Source organism: Tenrec ecaudatus, chromosome 11, assembly GCF_050624435.1.
Source record: "Tenrec ecaudatus isolate mTenEca1 chromosome 11, mTenEca1.hap1, whole genome shotgun sequence".
NCBI classification, from domain to species: domain Eukaryota; kingdom Metazoa; phylum Chordata; class Mammalia; order Afrosoricida; family Tenrecidae; genus Tenrec; species Tenrec ecaudatus.
Window position 1 is genome coordinate 69,201,869 of NC_134540.1, and position 17,058 is coordinate 69,218,926.

At 47.9% G+C, this 17,058-nt stretch overlaps 1 protein-coding gene across 1 annotated transcript in view; it reads right to left on the minus strand.

Moving 5' to 3' along the window:
* The window catches only part of ACOXL (acyl-CoA oxidase like), a 360,344-nt gene that overhangs the window by 157,946 nt on the left and 185,340 nt on the right, over positions 1–17,058 (minus strand). Inside the window, exon 12 of the mRNA XM_075562669.1 lies at positions 4,185–4,274. Within this exon, the coding sequence (XP_075418784.1) occupies positions 4,185–4,274 (90 nt within the window). The remainder of the gene's footprint in view (positions 1–4,184; positions 4,275–17,058) is intronic.

The following is a 17,058-nucleotide window of genomic DNA, read 5'->3' on the forward strand; positions in this document are numbered from 1 at the left end:
TGTGAAGGGTGTGAAAGTCCCCTTGCTTCCTGAACTCTGGCAACCAGAACGCTGGTCTGTCCCCTAGCTCTTTAGTTCTATCATTTCAAGAATGCCCAGTGAATGTGGGCCTCCCACTTAATTCTAGCCCCCTCTAAGAACTGTGAGCTCTCATGACATGGTCTGCTTGATGCTGGCCCTCGCAAAGAGATCATGGAGGATCAGAGTACTGTAGCGAGGTTAGTATCCTTTCCTATGCTTATTTGCTACCCACGTTTCTACTTTAATGACATGTCTGCTCATGTCTCTTACCCATTTCTGATTGGACTGATTGTTTTAAGGTTGAATCTTGCTAAAGAGCTTTACAGAACCCAGAAGACAGGCTGCCATATCTGCAGGCCGGATCCCATTGTTTTCAAGAGCATGTTATTGGGAGTTAATACAGATATCATACCATTCCATAGTTCAATCACATCAAACAGGATTGTACAGTTGCTACCACAATCAGTTTCAAAACATTTTCTTCCTTTTTGAACTCCTTGATATCAGCTCCCCTTGACGACCCCCTCCCTCCCCCACCCTACACCCCAGGAACCCTTATTCTACTTATTGTCTCTATATGTTCATCGATCCTACGTTTCATGTACAAAATCCCCAGAAATTACGTAACAAAGATTCCCGAGGGCCACCCACAATGACAAAATACATCAGCGATAAACCCCAAAAGAACACACGCACACAGAGAAAATCTTGAAAACCAGGTCAGGCCCGAAGTGTATCAGAGAGGGTGATTAAGGGACAAGGTTTTAGCCATTCCAGTCAATTTGATCATTTTGATCTCTATAGTCATCTCTCCAACATCCTTTGCTTATTCAGCAAAGGTCAGGGAGCTATGACTCCCACAGCATGCTCCCAAGAAGGTTCTTCACTCAGCCTAGCTTTCAAAATAGCCAAAAGTTAACCAGACTTTAATTCACTCAAGCCTAGTGATGAACAAAACAATGCACCCAGGATTGGAACTATCTGGTCCATTAAAACATTCTTTTACAAATGTCGACCGATCAGAATTTTCTTCTTTCAAGTTCCTGGATTTTCTGTACTTAAACTCTGCGAACCGCCTTAAACTGCTGTACTTTTTGTATTTAAACTCTTTCTGTACTTAAACTCCTGTCCGCGCGTACTTTCATGAAATCTCGTGCAGTGCTGCCTGACCCAGCTCTCTCTGTTTTTTCAAAAACCACCTGGCTTTTCTTGTACAAAAGCCCCACTTTGCCTGTTGACAATTTCCAGGGTTTGCTATCTATTCCTAGACCATGTCTTTCAATAGACTATATGGTTGTCACAAACCTTCTCGGTCTGTAGCCTGTTGTCTTCTCCTTTGTAGGGTCTTCAGTTGGTGTGATTAGGTGGTTCATATTTTCCTCTTGTGAAGAATGCTTCAGATGTCAAGTCTAAGAACCATGTGCCTGGTCTATAGGTCTCAAAGATTTTTCTCCTGAATGTTTTTGGTTTTCCCTTCTGAGTGTGATGAGTTTATATGTTACACATTTAAGGCAAGGATCCATTTTGAGTTCACTTTTATAAGGTGTGAGACTTCACTTGAGTTTATTTTACTGCCCCTGGATTCCCAATTATTCCAGCCAGCCCTGTTTGTTGAAAAGGCTATGTTTTCTCCGTTGAATTATTTTTGCACCTTGTCAAGAAAATCAATTCAGTATATTTGTGTATGGATCCTTTCTGGGTTCTCTATTCTGTTCTATTTACCCATGTGTCCGTCTCTCCACCAATCACACCCCATGTCTATTACCAAAGTAGCTCTAAACCCCTGAGGCTGCGCTGCTTTTCCACGGAGTTTGACTGATGGATCCTGGGGGTTGCCAAAGAGATTTCGGTTGTTAGATTGCCCTCTTCCTGGCCGTTTGGCTGCGGGGCTTTATTTGTCTGTGCCTGTTGGAGGTGGTTTAGGATGGATGCCTACTATCCTGTTTTTCTTCAAGTCCTACAGGTCCCGAGGAAGCCCCCTACCCCCACCCCCGCCATCCCCTTTCCACCTTTCAGAGTCTGTCTGTGAGTGTTTGTTGTGCTATGTCCAGGGTGTCATGGTGGGAAGATGAAAGACCTGAAAGGTCTGGGGCCTTTCGACTTGGTGGAACTGAAAGTCCTTATTCTTTGTTCAAATGAAAACACAAGCTTGCGACTTTGTTCTCTGTATCATTTGATATCAGTTGACTTAACATGTTTTCCGTTTGTTATGTCTGCTACAAACTCTCTCAGTATGACACTGTTGCTGTCACTGTCAGTTGCTGACGGGTTGTTTCGAACTCTTGACAAGCCCTGGGCATCAGGTTTGTCTCCCAGGGCACCTCTGGGTGGGTTCCAACTGCCGACTTTCCTATTAATAGTCTCTCGATTAACCATCTGGGCCACCCAGGGACTCCAGAGCTAGGCCATTCCCCACTGAGTGTCCAGAACATGCTTTACGCAGCCGTTTGCTTATGGCTGAACACGTAGATCCCAGATCTATTGCTCCAATCAAGGATGCACTGATGGAAGCAAGAGTGCAGTGCGCCTCTCCTGTCTGGAAGACAGAGCTGCAGGAGGAGAGTTACATACAGCCCTTCACAACAAAGGCGCCCTGCTGGTACAGTGGGTTAACTGCTGGGCTGCTAACAGCCAAGTCAGCCGTTCAAATCCATCGGCTGCTCTGGAGGAGAAAGATGGGGTCTGCTTCCATAAAGATGGGGGTCTGCTACCGTCTCGGAAACCCTAAAGAGCAGTTTCTCTCGGTCCTACGCTCATCAAGAGCCAGGACTGACTTGTTAGCCCTGAGTCTGTAACAACATGGGAGAGTGTCCCTTGGGTCCTCACCAATCCCAGGCTCAATCATGCTGTGGTGGGCTGACATTTAGTCGCTGTAACTCCCACCAAATGATTTGCAAACACCCTGTGCACTAATAGAGAGGATTGGTGAGCTTTACCCCATCCCCCTGACCTCTGGGGATGGAAAGGATGAGCCGTCTTTGCAGCAGGAGCAGAGAGAGAAAGCCCAGGACCATTGGAAGAGCACGTTCCAGGTCTCCATCTGAAGTGGCGGAGGCACCAGAGGCTGTGGCATGGAGACTATGGGACAGAGCAAGAGAAGCAGCGCTGAGACCCTGGGACTGTGAGATAGAGTGACAGGCGGGCCCCCTGGTCCAGGAAAGCAGAGGCCATGGAGCACGTGGCTGAGAGGCGGAGGATGGCAGTGAGATTCAGCTGCTGGCTGAGGAGAGGCGGACCAATGACTGGATCCTTACTGCTAACCAATCCTGGCTTGTGAAAGCCTAGTAACTTCCCTCAGGAGCCACATAATGGTGAGTCCTATCTATGAATTTGATGTGGCCATTTCAACAACTGACCACGCCCAGTAGAGAAGTCCAGTGGTGCGGGAGGAAAGGTTGGTGTCAGAAAAAGTACAGAAGGATGGAGAGCAGAGGCATGTGACCCTTGCTTTGTGGCCATGGAGAAGCCTGAGGAGGTCAGCTAGGGTCACTTGTGCCAGTGATTGAACCTGCTCGTCAGCACGAGCCCGTGGGAGACGGAAAGAAAATGGCACTGTATTAGGCCATGATGTACATTGCTTCGATGCTTCCTGAGGCGACTCGATTGCCTTTCTTTGGCAAACTGTCTTTTTATGTTGTGTGTGTGTTCATCTTCTGGGGCATGACATATTCAATGGGACTGGCTTCCCTAGAAGAGAAATCTGCCTGAGAGTGCACAAGAAGTCGTTTTCTTACACCAAAATAATGTCATCAAAGTCTAACTGAGAATGCAGTGCCATCGAGTCGATTCCGACTCATCACGGCGCTCGAGGGTGGCAGGAGCAGAAGGACCGGTTTCGGAGGCCATCAATCTTTATGAGAGCAGACTGCCACAGCTTTCTCCCCGACAGCCACTGGGGTATCGGAACTGCCACCCTTTCAGCCAAGCAGCCATGTGCTTAACCGCGGCCCTACCAGGGCTCTGTCCAAAGAGCAAGTAGGAGAGAAATCATCTGATGCCCCTCTCACATCTGCAAAAATCAAGTGCCTAACAGGAAAACACCTGCCAATCGAATACAGACATCTGATATAGATAAAGCACACAAAATACTTTAGATTTTTTAGATAACGCTTGATCTTGAAAGTTATACTGTTGATGAAAAATAAACACTTCCTGAATCTTACCTGCAGCATAACAACGTTGTCACCTTCGAATGTTACAAACACGTCTGTGTCACACTTTAAGGCGGAGATTCGATTTTCCATCATGTAACCCTATGGCAGAAGAAGAGGAAATAGATGCAGGTAAAATCCCTAATCCCAAGCTTATGCAGAATTAATTTCTAAATCTAAAAAGCAGGATAGCCCGAGAACAAAATCTTATAGCTCTGTTCCCTGTAAGAACACTGATGCATCATGTCAATGTTTAGTCCAGGGGTATTATCGGTGGGTTATCAACTTCATTTTTAGTAAAACATTTGAAAATAGTCATATTTTCGCAAACATTTTTAACAAATTGGGCTTATTTTGTCTCATGCTTTTGAGTTACAGCAGAAGCAAGTTATTGATGATTTATATTCTACCATATGTAGGGGTCTAATATCTCCCACCCCTGCAAATATTGGCTAATATACCTCTGACTCTCGGGAAACAACACAGATATCTTAAATAAATCACCTCTCTGCCTCTTGCTGTCATTAAAAAGGCCAACAAAACCAAACCTAAACCCAAACTCACTGCATTCGAGATGATGCTGACTCATAGCGACCTCAGAGAGAGTGTCAGAGACTGTCTGCTAATAGGAGTAGAAAGCCCCATCAAAGCAGCCGATGGTTTCAAACTGCTGACCTTGCAGATTGCAGTCCAACCCATAACCACTAGGCCACCATGACTCCAGCATTAAACACGAGGCACCAGAAATCAATATTCCAACTTGTTATTTGTTTAACTTCATTTTGATGGCTAGTCATTCTCCAAGTATCAATAGTGTGCATGCACACAAACGGGAGAATTAACAGCCCAGGATGAAACAGGTGTGGCCCCAAACAAAATGCGGAGGAAGCAGAGCCTGCCTTTGTTTAGCCCAAGGCTCCTTCTTCTCTGGAAGGCGTCTACACCCTTCCTTCAGCACTCATGCTCCCCTCCCCCACCTTCATTAACTTTCCAGGCTCTTTCCCTCTGACCCAAAATCGGTTTTCACCAATCCATTCGCTCAAAGGCTCTTTGGGAGACAGGTGTTAGGCACCTCCTCCCAGGAGTCTTTAACATTTGCATTAATAATGCATTGCCATCAACGCAAGCTTTAGTCTCAAAAGTCTCAAGCATGGTGGGATATGGTGGGTCCCAGAACAATGCTCTTGCCTGCCACTCCTACCCTTGACTCTCTGGGACCCTCTGGGCTCCTGCTGCCTGTCCCAGTACCAGCAGCCAGCAAGGAGATTCCAACTCCTGGTGCCTCTGTGTTGGTCACAGTTGAACTGGGCTCCGGGGGTTTATAATGGCTGGATTTAGGGAAGTAGATTACCAGGACTAGATTACTAGGGGTAGATTAGAATCTCCAAGCTTTCAGTTAGCAGCCCATTGAGTTAACCCTTTGCACCATGCTCTGCTACCTGCAGGGTCCAGGAAACTTGTGAGGAGCGGCCCCACTTCCTTCAGTGAACCCACCTTGCCCTCCGCAAGAGGGCAGCCCGGCCAGCCAAGTGCAGACTGTTAGCATCTGAAGTTTACAGACGCCAAAGAGTCTTCAGGAGGCTGTAGAAATACTTAATAACTTAAATAATTATTACTTTTTAAACTTAAATTACTTAAATAAATCTAAATGAATTCTATTTATGAATAACTAGATGGGGAGCATTGCCATCCTACAGAGGTTCGGCCACCTCCTAAACAAACCACAGGAAACCCCATCCTAACAATGTGATCACACGTTCCGAGTGTCCCCACCCCACGGGCATTGCTGACTCCTTTGAAACGTCATGGGTCTACCCTTGATGGAGTGCCCACTACCAGTCACATACTGTGCGACATGCTTTGTGCAAACCTCACTTATTTCATTTAATACTCGTGGTTCTCACCACAACTCTGGGAGATGGGTGTCACCGCTGCCAGCTTACAGAGGAAGAGTGAGGGGCTCAGAATGTTCTTGAATAATCTCCCAAGGTTCGGTGTAGGGAAATGGTAGCATTAAATATCCAGCCTTCAGGGAGTCTGGGTGGTGCAGTGAGTAAAGCAAAGGAAATCACTAGATCACTTGAATCCACCAGTCAGTCGCTCCATGGGAGAAAGATGAGGCAGTTGCTTCTATGAGGATTCCCCGCCTCAGAAACCCTAGACGAAGTTCCGCTCTTATCACCTAGGCTCTCCTGTTGGGTTTCACCTGCCATGGTCTTTGGTTCAAGGGCAATGGGCAATTCAGTCTTCACGAGACTTGATAGCCCAGCACACTGTCAGAAGCCGTGACGAAGGATTGAGTCTGTATTAGGTGCCCATGTGTGGTGGTGTCACCTCTTTTCTTCATGACGTCTCACTACTCACGTTTCAGAGATGAGAAAGCTGAGGGTCAGTGAAATGTCCTCGTTCTCCTCCAGCCACTTTGGTCGTGGCCTTCCCTCTGCCTGGAGCGTGCCCCTCTATCTCGGTGGCGCCTCCTCCCTCTATTCCTTCCCCACGGAGGCTGTTCCTGACCTTCTCGCTGAGCAGTGGCCCCACGGACCACCATCACGGCGATTCCCTTGCCTGTATTGCTTTTTGTTCACCGAACATCATGCTACTGCAGTTGTACAACAGTGCTCCAACCAACTATCCATGTAGCTGTTCATTGTCTGCCTGCCCATCTGGACGGTGCATTTTTCAGGGACACAGACTTTATCAGGTTCAGGTACATCCCCTGCACAAGCGTGCAGCCTACCCCACTGGAGGAGCACAATGCAGCACTCGCTGACTTCCAGAGTACAGCACTTGCCGGTGAGTGGTTAATTAGGGTCGAGCCTGGGGCCATCTACCTTGAATGCACACATGCTTCCTTATCTTCTACCAGTAGGACAGATGACTGGACAGACACCTGGGTAAGGTGATGGACAGCAGGTGAGAAGACAAATGAGCAGACTCACGTTACATGCCACGTGGATTCAACCACCCCTCTGACCTGGGTTAAGTGCCACAAAGCAAGTGCCCAGTGGGCAGATGGATGGGCTGGCCACATTCCTTGTCGAAGAGAAAAGTTCAAATGCCATAGAGCTAGCCTAGCTTTGGGTAAGATGAAGTGAGAGCAGACACCCTGGAAAAGTGTCCATCAAGGCCACAGGTCACCACAGCTCAGATATCGAAGGGATGAGTGAACCGAGTCGTCGAGGGCTGGAGGTGAACTGGGCAGACACAGGCAAACTCACGTGTACTGCCGCCATCGAGTCGATTCCGATGGAGGCAGTCCCCCAGTGTGTGAAGTATTGGAGTTAAGACAAGCCGTGCTTATGGCCATCGGTTTTGCTCTTTCTGCATTTTATCATGAGCAGTGTGCACTAGATTCAGGGCGGCTGCGTACTGTTTGCTGACGTAACCTGGCTCAGATGTTCACGCACATGTGTCATGTTTCCAACACCCGAAGATAAATAAAGATCAGAAGAATAGAAAACACTGATGGCAATAAAAGGTATTAATAATGAAAGCTTTAAAAAATGTTTTTAATGGAGGTGTGGGAGTTAGGTAAGAACCTACTTAGGACAGAGTCATCAGGACAGAACGCCATCCTGAGTCAGAGACCAGCTGTACCTGTGCTCACTTCTGACACGCTTGAAAAGGGCCTGAGCACAGGTAATGTGCCGCAGCCATGGCCCAAAGTCGTGAATGCAAACCTCACCCCAGCTGCTACAGTCTGGGGTGCCGGATGGTGCTACCAGGTGGTGTCCTGACACTCCAGACTCTCCCAATGGGGGACCCAGCCCAGAAGGGGGTCATGCCCTCCCAGAGAATGCCAAGTGAGGTTCTAATCAGCCCAGCGCGCAGGCCCTTAGCTTTCACAGAGGGCTCGGGGTGGGACCAAGAGCAGCAGCCGAGAGCAAGCACCCGGACAGGACTCTCCGGGGCCTGCTCTTTGCAGATGGTGCAGGGAAGAAGCCCTAAGCCGAGGGCGAGAAATCCGGGAAAAGACAGCACTTAAAGGAACTCTGAGAGTGTTCCCAAGAAAGATCAAAGACCTAGTCTCTTGGGCCCTGAGAAGAAGGCACCCCTCTCCCACAGACTGGGGCACCCCAGGGGGCTCACAGAGCCAGGGAACAGCATGCATTCTACAGGTAGGTCCCCACCAAGGCTCCAGAGAGCAAGCGACCAGGAGACAAGGGACGGCCTGTGATGCTCTTCAAGGCTGCGCCCTCGATGTCAGAATAGGACCTGGGGCCTCTGCCATCTCTGAGTCTGGCTGAAGATGCCTTCCTCACTCCCCAGGCACTGTCCTTGACAGACAGACTTGTCTCGGCAGTGCACTTCCTTCCCAGCTCCAGGGAGTCCAGCTTCAAGCTCAGGAGGCCAGGAAAACTCCATTCTTGAAGAAGGCGGAGAAGACCCAGGAGGCCTCAGGGGCCGACATGGAATAATCCGCAGGGAAGACATGCTGATTCGGGTGCCCCAACTCCCTGAGTTCTCGTCCCATGGGACACTCTCCTGGAATCAAGTGCCTCCCGTGAGAAACCTGCTGCTGCTCAGAAGAAGGAACCCTGGCGTGCCCCGGGATACCGAGGCCCTGTGACCCCCATGCTATTTTCCTACTGTGATGGCAGTCCAGATTCGCCACTCCGCATTGTCCCTCTGCCTGTCCGTCAGGCGGGGCATCATCACGCTGTCCTGGCAGTTTGTCCACTTTTTCTAAGCCTCCTAGTTTATCAGCAGTCCCTGGGAAAGAGGAGGACTGCATCCCCAACGCCAAAGCCATATGGTCAGCAAATAGCACAGGGTCCTCAAGCGTCCGCATCGACGTGCCAACTAAATGACAGTCCCTGGGCTCCATCTCCCAACGCACGCTCCCAGTCCTTTGCCGCCGGAGTTGTGCTGATTTGGGGCACGAGGGCCTCTACTTCAGTGTGGATGTTTCAAATACCCCAGATGAGCTCGCCCCGACTCCACTCCCTGCTCTACCAGATCAGGCAGGTCTCCCCAGGAACTGTGCCCAAAGAATGGGCTGGATGCGTGCCCTGTATATCTCTGGTGGGAATCTCTCCACTGTAGGGCTCTTGGTCCATCTAACGGAAAAACTAAACTGTTGCTTCGAGGAGGGCAATAAAAACATCACAGAACAGAGAGTGAGCGTGTGCGCGTGTGACCGTGCACGCTTGCAAAGCCTGATCTCAGATGGTGCGCGTTCACCAACGGAGATAGTCGATGCTGACCGCCTCGCCAGCTCGCGTAAATCTTTGCAAGCCTTAGGAAATCCTTCGCTAAGCCTTCTCCCAAAAGAGTGCAGCAGAAACTGAGGGTTTTGTTATTAAATAGAATGGCAGTTCCCACAAGTGTTTTCTTTCCCTATTGGGCCCCTGGGAGGAGGGATTTGTTTATATATATTCCTGGTTGGGATGGATGGGTGTAAAGCGAATAAAGCGGGGAGGGTGACAAAGAAACAGGTTACACACACACACACACACACACACACACGTGAATGATATTTCCCATTAACTTGACTTCACGTATAATTAAAAAGAAACATAGAGGAGAGGGAACTCTGAAAGCCAAGCGAATGCTCATGGGCCTCGTAGCCCAGGGTCTTATCTCCCTTGAAGAGCAAGCACACTCGGTGGATAGTGTTACTCTGCACACAGCCATCTGGGTTAACAACTCACTGTAAATGTCATTAAAGTTGTTTCTCATTCCAGTGTAAGCTCCACACAATTTATTTTATGATTCAAACGTTGCACTCTGAAAGTTAAATGTTTTCTGGCTGTTTTCAGTGATCTCTGACTTTTTAACTGTGTGATTAATTTAATAAATGCATCTGAGCAAATTAAAGACAGGCTTTCTGCACCCTGCTCCCCCAAAACAAATTGAGGGTAACTACCAGTTGTCACTGTGTCTATTTGGCCTCATTTGTCCACAGGGTTTTCACGGCTGGAACTTTTCAGAAGCAGATGGGCGGGCCTTCCTTCCCAGACGGCGATGTGATTGTTCGGTGTGCTGGCTCATCGTGACCCTATGCACCTCAGGAAGGGCACACTGCCAGTTCTTCCCTATCCTCACAACCGCTGTTGTGTCCGGGCCCATTCTCACAGCACTGTGTCAATCCATCTCATGGAAGGGATGCCTTGACCCTCTATTTTAACAGGCATTCGGTCCATTTTCAGGGACAGGTCTCTCATGATAAACACATCCAAGGTATGTGCATGTTGTCTCACCGTATCTCCTTTTAAGGAGCATTCTGGTATACGTCTTCCAAGACAGGTTGGGTGTTCCTCAGGCAATCCATGGTCAAAAAATAAACCCCCCCTCAAACTCACCGGCACCGAGTCACTGCTGACTTACAGCATTCCCACCATGGGTTTCTGAGACTCCAACTGTTCATGGAAGCGGAGAGTCCAGTCTTCCTCTTGAGGAGGAGCTGGTGGTTTTGAACTACAGACCACGAGGATCGCAGCCCAGTGTGTATCCACGATGCCAGCTGGGCTCACAGCCCATGACGCTTTTAATAGTCTTCACCAGCTCCTTAATTCAAATGCATTCATTCTTGTAGACTCTTCTTTGTCCACTAATTTTCATATACATCTGAGGCAACAGAAAATACCTTGGTCTGAGCCAGACACACCTGAATCCTGAAAGCCATGTTCCTGCTCTCTTCACCGAGTCCCATGACCCTACAGGGCAGTCTTTAACTGTCCCGGGGGTTTCCGAGATGGGAACTCTTTATGGCAATAGAGAGCCTCATCTTTCTCCCTTGCAGCAGCTGGTGGTTTTGAACTGCTGACCTCACAGTTAGCAGCCCAACACGTAACCACTGTACTATGTGTCCGAATGGACTCGATGGCAGTCAGTTTGGTTGGGTGCAGCAGATTTGTCCAATAGAATACATCATTTGATCTGGACTACTACTTTCGGAAGCATGGACTGTGGATCTAAGAAAAACAAAATCCATGACAACATCAGTCTTTTCTCCATTTATCCTGATAGCGCCTGTTGGTCCGGTTCTGAGGAGCTTTTTGCCCCTTTGCACTGAACTGTAGTTCACACCGAAAGCTGTAGTCTTTGATCTTCGACAGGAAATGCTTCGACTTCGCTTCCCTTTTGGCAAAAGCAACGTTGTGTCATTTGCATGTTACAGATCGTGGGCCTTTCTTTAGTCTTCATGGCAAATTCTTCTTCATGTCACCCAGCTTCTTGGATTAATTGCTCAGTGTACGGAATAAATACCGTATATACTCGCGTATAAGCCAAGTTTTTCAGCACACGTTTTAAATGCAGTTTTTGTGGTAAAATCAGGTGCCTCGGCTGATATTCGGGTCGGCTTACACTCGAGTGTATATGGCGAGTATGGTGAAAGGATACAACCCTGCCACATACCTTTCCTCATTTTAAACCACGCAGTGTCCCATTATTCTGTTAGAATAATTGTCTCCTAGTCTATGTCCAGGTTCCACGTGAGCACAGCAAGCGCTCTGGATTCTCAATCTTCACAATGTATCCATCGTTTGTAATAATCCACTCCACCTTTGCAGAATCAGTCAAACACAACTAAAGCATCTTTCTGGTGGTCGCTGCTTTCAGCTCAAACCAATCTCGGCAATCATGATCCCACAATCCACAGCCTCTTCTGAATGTCTGGCCCCGTCACGTGATTAGACCATTGCACTGATTTTTAATTACCTTAGCAAAATTCTACTTGCACAAGATATTAATGACATTCTTGGATAAATTCCACATTCTGTTGGGTCACCTTTCTTTGAAATGGATGCAAACATAGCTCTATTTCAGCTGATTAGCCGTGCCTTCCAAATCCCTTGGCATCGACTAGTGAGTGCTTAGAGCACTGAATAAGCTTGTTGAAACATTCCATTGGTGTTCTGTGAATTCCTGTAGCCTTGGTTTCTTGGGGTTTCTTTTTGTGAATTCCTTCAGTGCAGCTTGGCCTTCCTCATTTAATACGACTGGGTTTGATCATATGCTACCTCTTGAGATAGGTGAATGTGGAGTGATTTTTCTGTGACTCTGTGTATTCCTTCCACCTGCTTTTGATGCTTCCTGCATCTTTCAGTATTGTGCCCCAAGGATCCTGAAGTATGACAACATGTGATTTGAAGTTTTCCTTCAGTGGTGTCAGCGTGGTCCTTCTCTCTTGACTTCCTAACTCCAGGTCGTTTGCACACTTCATCGGAATGCTTTCCTTCGTCTTCTCCAGGTGCCCGTTGACAATTTCTCCTTAGCTCTTTGACTTCAAACCACCATCGTTCGAGGCAAGCACTTAGCCACTGGTGCCACCCAGGGACACGAAAGGTCGGGCGAACCCTCTTCCTACTTGCGGCCAGTCGAATCCGACTAACGGCAACCCAGGAGCACAAGGAGAACTGCTCCATATGGTTTTCACGGCTGTGACTTCTCTGAAATAGATGTCCAGGCCTATCTTCGTAGGCACAGGTAAGTGGGTTTGACCTAGCAACCTTTCTTTTCGGAGTTGAGAGCTAACCTTCTGTACCCCTCAGGGCAGAAGAAACAGGCCGAATAAATCTAGTTTGTTAGTAGACAGTCACATTTAAACAACAGCAACAACATGCAGACTGACTCACCCACCAGGAGAAGCTGTACTTTAATTGTACTCATTATATTAGTCTGAGATCCACAAGGTCAGCAGTTCCAAACCACCAGCCAGCTCTGAGGGAGAAAGATGGGGCTTCCTACGCCAGTAAAGAGTTACCGACTTGGAGACTCACAGGGGCAGTTCCAGCCTGGCCTATAGGGTCTCTATGGGTCAGCATTGACCTGTTGGCAGTGAGGTACTTTTGTGTGTGAGCGTTTTACACCTCTATCTCACCACCATCCCAGTTTCTGCTCAAACGAAAGCAGGAGGTCGTATGTCTGCAGACTTAGGCATGCAACCTTTACGGGGAGACAGTCAGAACCTGGTTGGGTCTTTGCCACTCAGAGTTCAGGACCCAGCAGAACTGATGGTGAATTGTCCCACCGGGTCCCCTGCACTTCGAGCTGACCCTGCTGTGACCCTGCTACTGCCGTCCTACATTCTCAGGGTTTCTGAACTGGGACAAGGGAGTGCGAGGGAGCTCACTGTGTACCATCCCATGTATGAATGAGGTGTATGTCAGGTCTCCTGTGTGTCCCGGGCTCTATGCTGCATACATATGAATGTGGCCTTGCTTTCATGAGAAAGACAGGTGTCAGTAAGCGAGGCAAAATAAATAAGCAAAAAATCAGTGGCACCTCATCCATTGCCTGTGGGAATGGAAAATGGTGCCTCCACCACAATAGAAATTTGGAAGTTCCTAAAAAGGATGGAACATAGACTCACTGTACAAGCCGGCCATCCTGATCCTAAGTATAAACGCAGACAGAAACCCGTACACGCATGTCCACCACAGCGCTTCTCGCAGTCGCCACAGGTCGAAGGGACAGACAGGGCCACCCGCAGATGAACTGCTAGACAAGTGGCACCTACACTCAGCTCGGACTTAACAGGAACTGGAGTCCGAAGCCCCATAACTTGGACGGACTCTGAAAACATGATGCTGAGAAAAACAAGTCAGCGCGAAGAGCAGCCAAGGCGCGCTCTGCTATACAGGAAATCAGCTAATACATAGAAACCCAAGATTTTCAGCCGTGTGAGTGGTCGAAGGGAGGTGGTGGGGGTTTGCTTGAGGGCACTGGGTTTATGTTAATGAGAGAGAAATAATTTGGGAAAGGCCCATGAGAACGGTCACACACCTTCACGAATGGGATCAATGGGACCGGATTATTCATGCGGAAATGGTAGAACTGGCATGTTCTCTTACATTTTTTTTCAACACACACATGCACACACACAGAAATCTGTGGAAACTGCCAGAAAGGAAAAGATGTGGGTTTTTTTTGGGGGGGGGGAAGAAAAAAAGATTAACAAGAGAAACTTCCAACCTGGACTCTGGAGAAAGCGTCCAGAGAGCTTGTTTAACTTGGAACCTTAAAGGAGAGAAGCCCACCAAGCCAGGAAGAAGAGAACGTTCGTTCCAGGTGTAAGAACAGCTTGTGCAAACACCGGAAGACACGAAGGAGCACAGAGCCCACGAACTCCAGCCCGGCCCCGGCAGAAGGTGGTGAGTGAGGGCAGAGTGGAGAGGGAGACAGGGCTCCAGGCACTTGGGGTCTGCGGAGTCATGGGGGGGGGGAGTGTTCTGTTATTGTAGGTGTGTGATACAGCCAGCTGACTTGTGATTTTAAAAGATGATTCTAGCTGCTGGTGGAGCTCAGCTCAGAGAAGACAAAAGGTAGGGTGACCAGGACAAGTTGGCGCATGAGATGGGAGATGGGGGTGGCGTGGCAATGTATGCTGAGGGCTTGGAGAGGACGTGGGGGCGTGTGTGAGGCAGGAGAAGGCCGGGTCACAGGGGCAATTAGGTGAATGGCGGTGAGGCTCACTGAGTGGGAGAAGGACATTTCTGGTGGGAAGCCCATGTTGGTGTCTGGCAATGTTACACTTGCCATCTTCTCTGACTATCGTGGAATTAAGGTAGAAACATGTATAGTACAATATAATGGTTTTCATCATCATCATAACAATCAGAAGAGTAACTACACAGGAGGCAGGGTTGAGCAGTGGTTACACTCTGCAGCAAGCTTGACTGGGTCCGAATCTGGCCTCTGTCCAGTCAGCGGATGTGTGATCTCGGACAAGTTGCTTAGACTCTCCGGGCCCTTTGCTTCCCCACATGTATAACATAGCAGTAACACAGTTCTGACTTACAGGGAGATTGTGCAGATTATAAAAGTTAACAACATGAAGTGTACAAAGACTAGGGCCTGACACACGCTAAGAATTCAGCGGTTACCTTTTATCTTAAAGAGAAAGGAAAGATCATCTTTTCTTCCCCAAGCACAGTATTTCATCCCTTAGGACACTGAGTTTATACTCTTAATGATCTCATGGGTCAAATGGACATTAAAATATACTCAAGTGATCAACAGGTAATCTGACACATTAAATCATGGTTCATACAATCAAATTACAACTTTCCTTTCTCTCTTTCAAGCATAGCTTTGAAAGTTTATAATAGGAAGAGAAACACAGAACATTAACCTCCTCCCCCAACATGAGATCCGAAAAGAAGAGCAGCGTAAATCCAAAGACGCAGGACGACATAAATCAAAAAGACCAAAATCAATGAAACGGGAAAACCCTGCCCGGAGAAGCTTGGCAGAGTGAAAAGCTGATTTCTTGAAAAAAGTTTGACGCTAGATCAAGAGCTAGGACGGGACAAAAGTAGCCAACATGAAGAACTGAACGGGGCCAAGGACAACTGAGAAGAGCCCAGGCGGCACAGCGGTCAGCGTGCTCGGCCGTGAAGCAGCAGTCACCCAGCGAGGGAGAGGTGGCAGTCTGCTTCCACAAAGAGCCCGGCTTTGAGAGCCAGAGGGCAGCTCTACTCTGTGCGCTAGGGCAGGGGTCTGGAAACGGTCTTGAGGGCCACACGTGGCTCTTCCAGTATGCACAGTGGCTCTGACGTAACATAGAAACATGATAGAGATTCCGCTAACAGTGGCTTCCTCCCTTTGTAACAATAATGGTCAAGCGGCTGTGAGGGACGGGCTGGCTCGCCCATGTCAGGAGTACTGTCGGATAAGTAGAAGTTGGAGTCGCCACGGCAAGGGGGTGTTCACCTACAGCTAAAGCGGGGATTAAAAAGACAAGAGGGCGTTACGACCTGTAAGGCAATACCTTTACAACTGAGAAGAAATGAGCTAATTTTGAGAAGAATATAAATTACAACTGTGGACTTGAGAGGAAATAGGAAACGTGAATAGTTGAGAGCCAATAAAACATGAGGAAGATAGATATAGCCTCGAAAATCAAGGTTGACTTAAACGTTAGAAAATCCGTGACTGCGACATCCCTCAGTCACCCATAGCCCTACAGGGGACAACACTGGAGACACAGTGTGGGAATTGCACCCGATCTGACCCCACCACACAGAGGCAAAACACTAAGGGTGTGCAACAGGACAGCAAAGGGAACAGAGCAAGGAAGTCCCGAGGGAGTACCAAAAATAGACTATGGGGCCAGGGTATGTCACTCCATCAGACTCTACCGAAAAACAGTCCTAAAGGTCAACAAACAGAGCTTGAACTATATACCGGCGTTACCTTTTGTCATATCGGTTTGTTGTTGTTCTTATGTTTTGCTTTCCTTTGTTGCTTTGTTTTGTTCTGTCTTGTTTTTGTGCAAATTATTATCTCTGGAGGTCTATCTAGATGAGTTAGGCGGAATAAACAATCTGGAGGAGAAAACAATGGGACCGACAGTTCCGGGGGACATGGAAGAGGGAGAGGTGGAGGAAAGGAAGTAGTGTTAACAAACCCAGGGACAAGGGAAAAACAAGTGATCCAAAATCAGTGGCAATGAGGGTGTAAGAGGACTGGTAGGCATTGATCAAGGACAATGTGACCGAGAGGAATTACTGAAACCCAAATGAAGGCTGAACATCATAGTGGGACAAGGGGAAAGTAAAAGGAAATAGAGGAAAGAACTAGGAGGCAAAGGGCATTTATAGAGGTCTAAATACAGGCATGTACATATATTTAAATATGATGTGCATATATGTACAGATTTAGTATTAAGATAGCAGATGGACATTGGGTCTCCACCCAAGTACTCCCTCAATGCAAGAATACTTTGTTCTATTAAACTGGCATTCCATGATGCTCACCTTCCCAACACGATCGCTGAAGACAAAGCTGGTACATAAGCAAATGTGGTGAAGAAAGTTGATGGTGCCCAGCTATCAAAAGATGTAGCATCTGAGATCTTAAAGACTTGAAGGTAAACAAGTGGCCATCTACCTCAGAAGTAACAAAGTACATCAGCCTGTGTGATCATGAGGTGTTG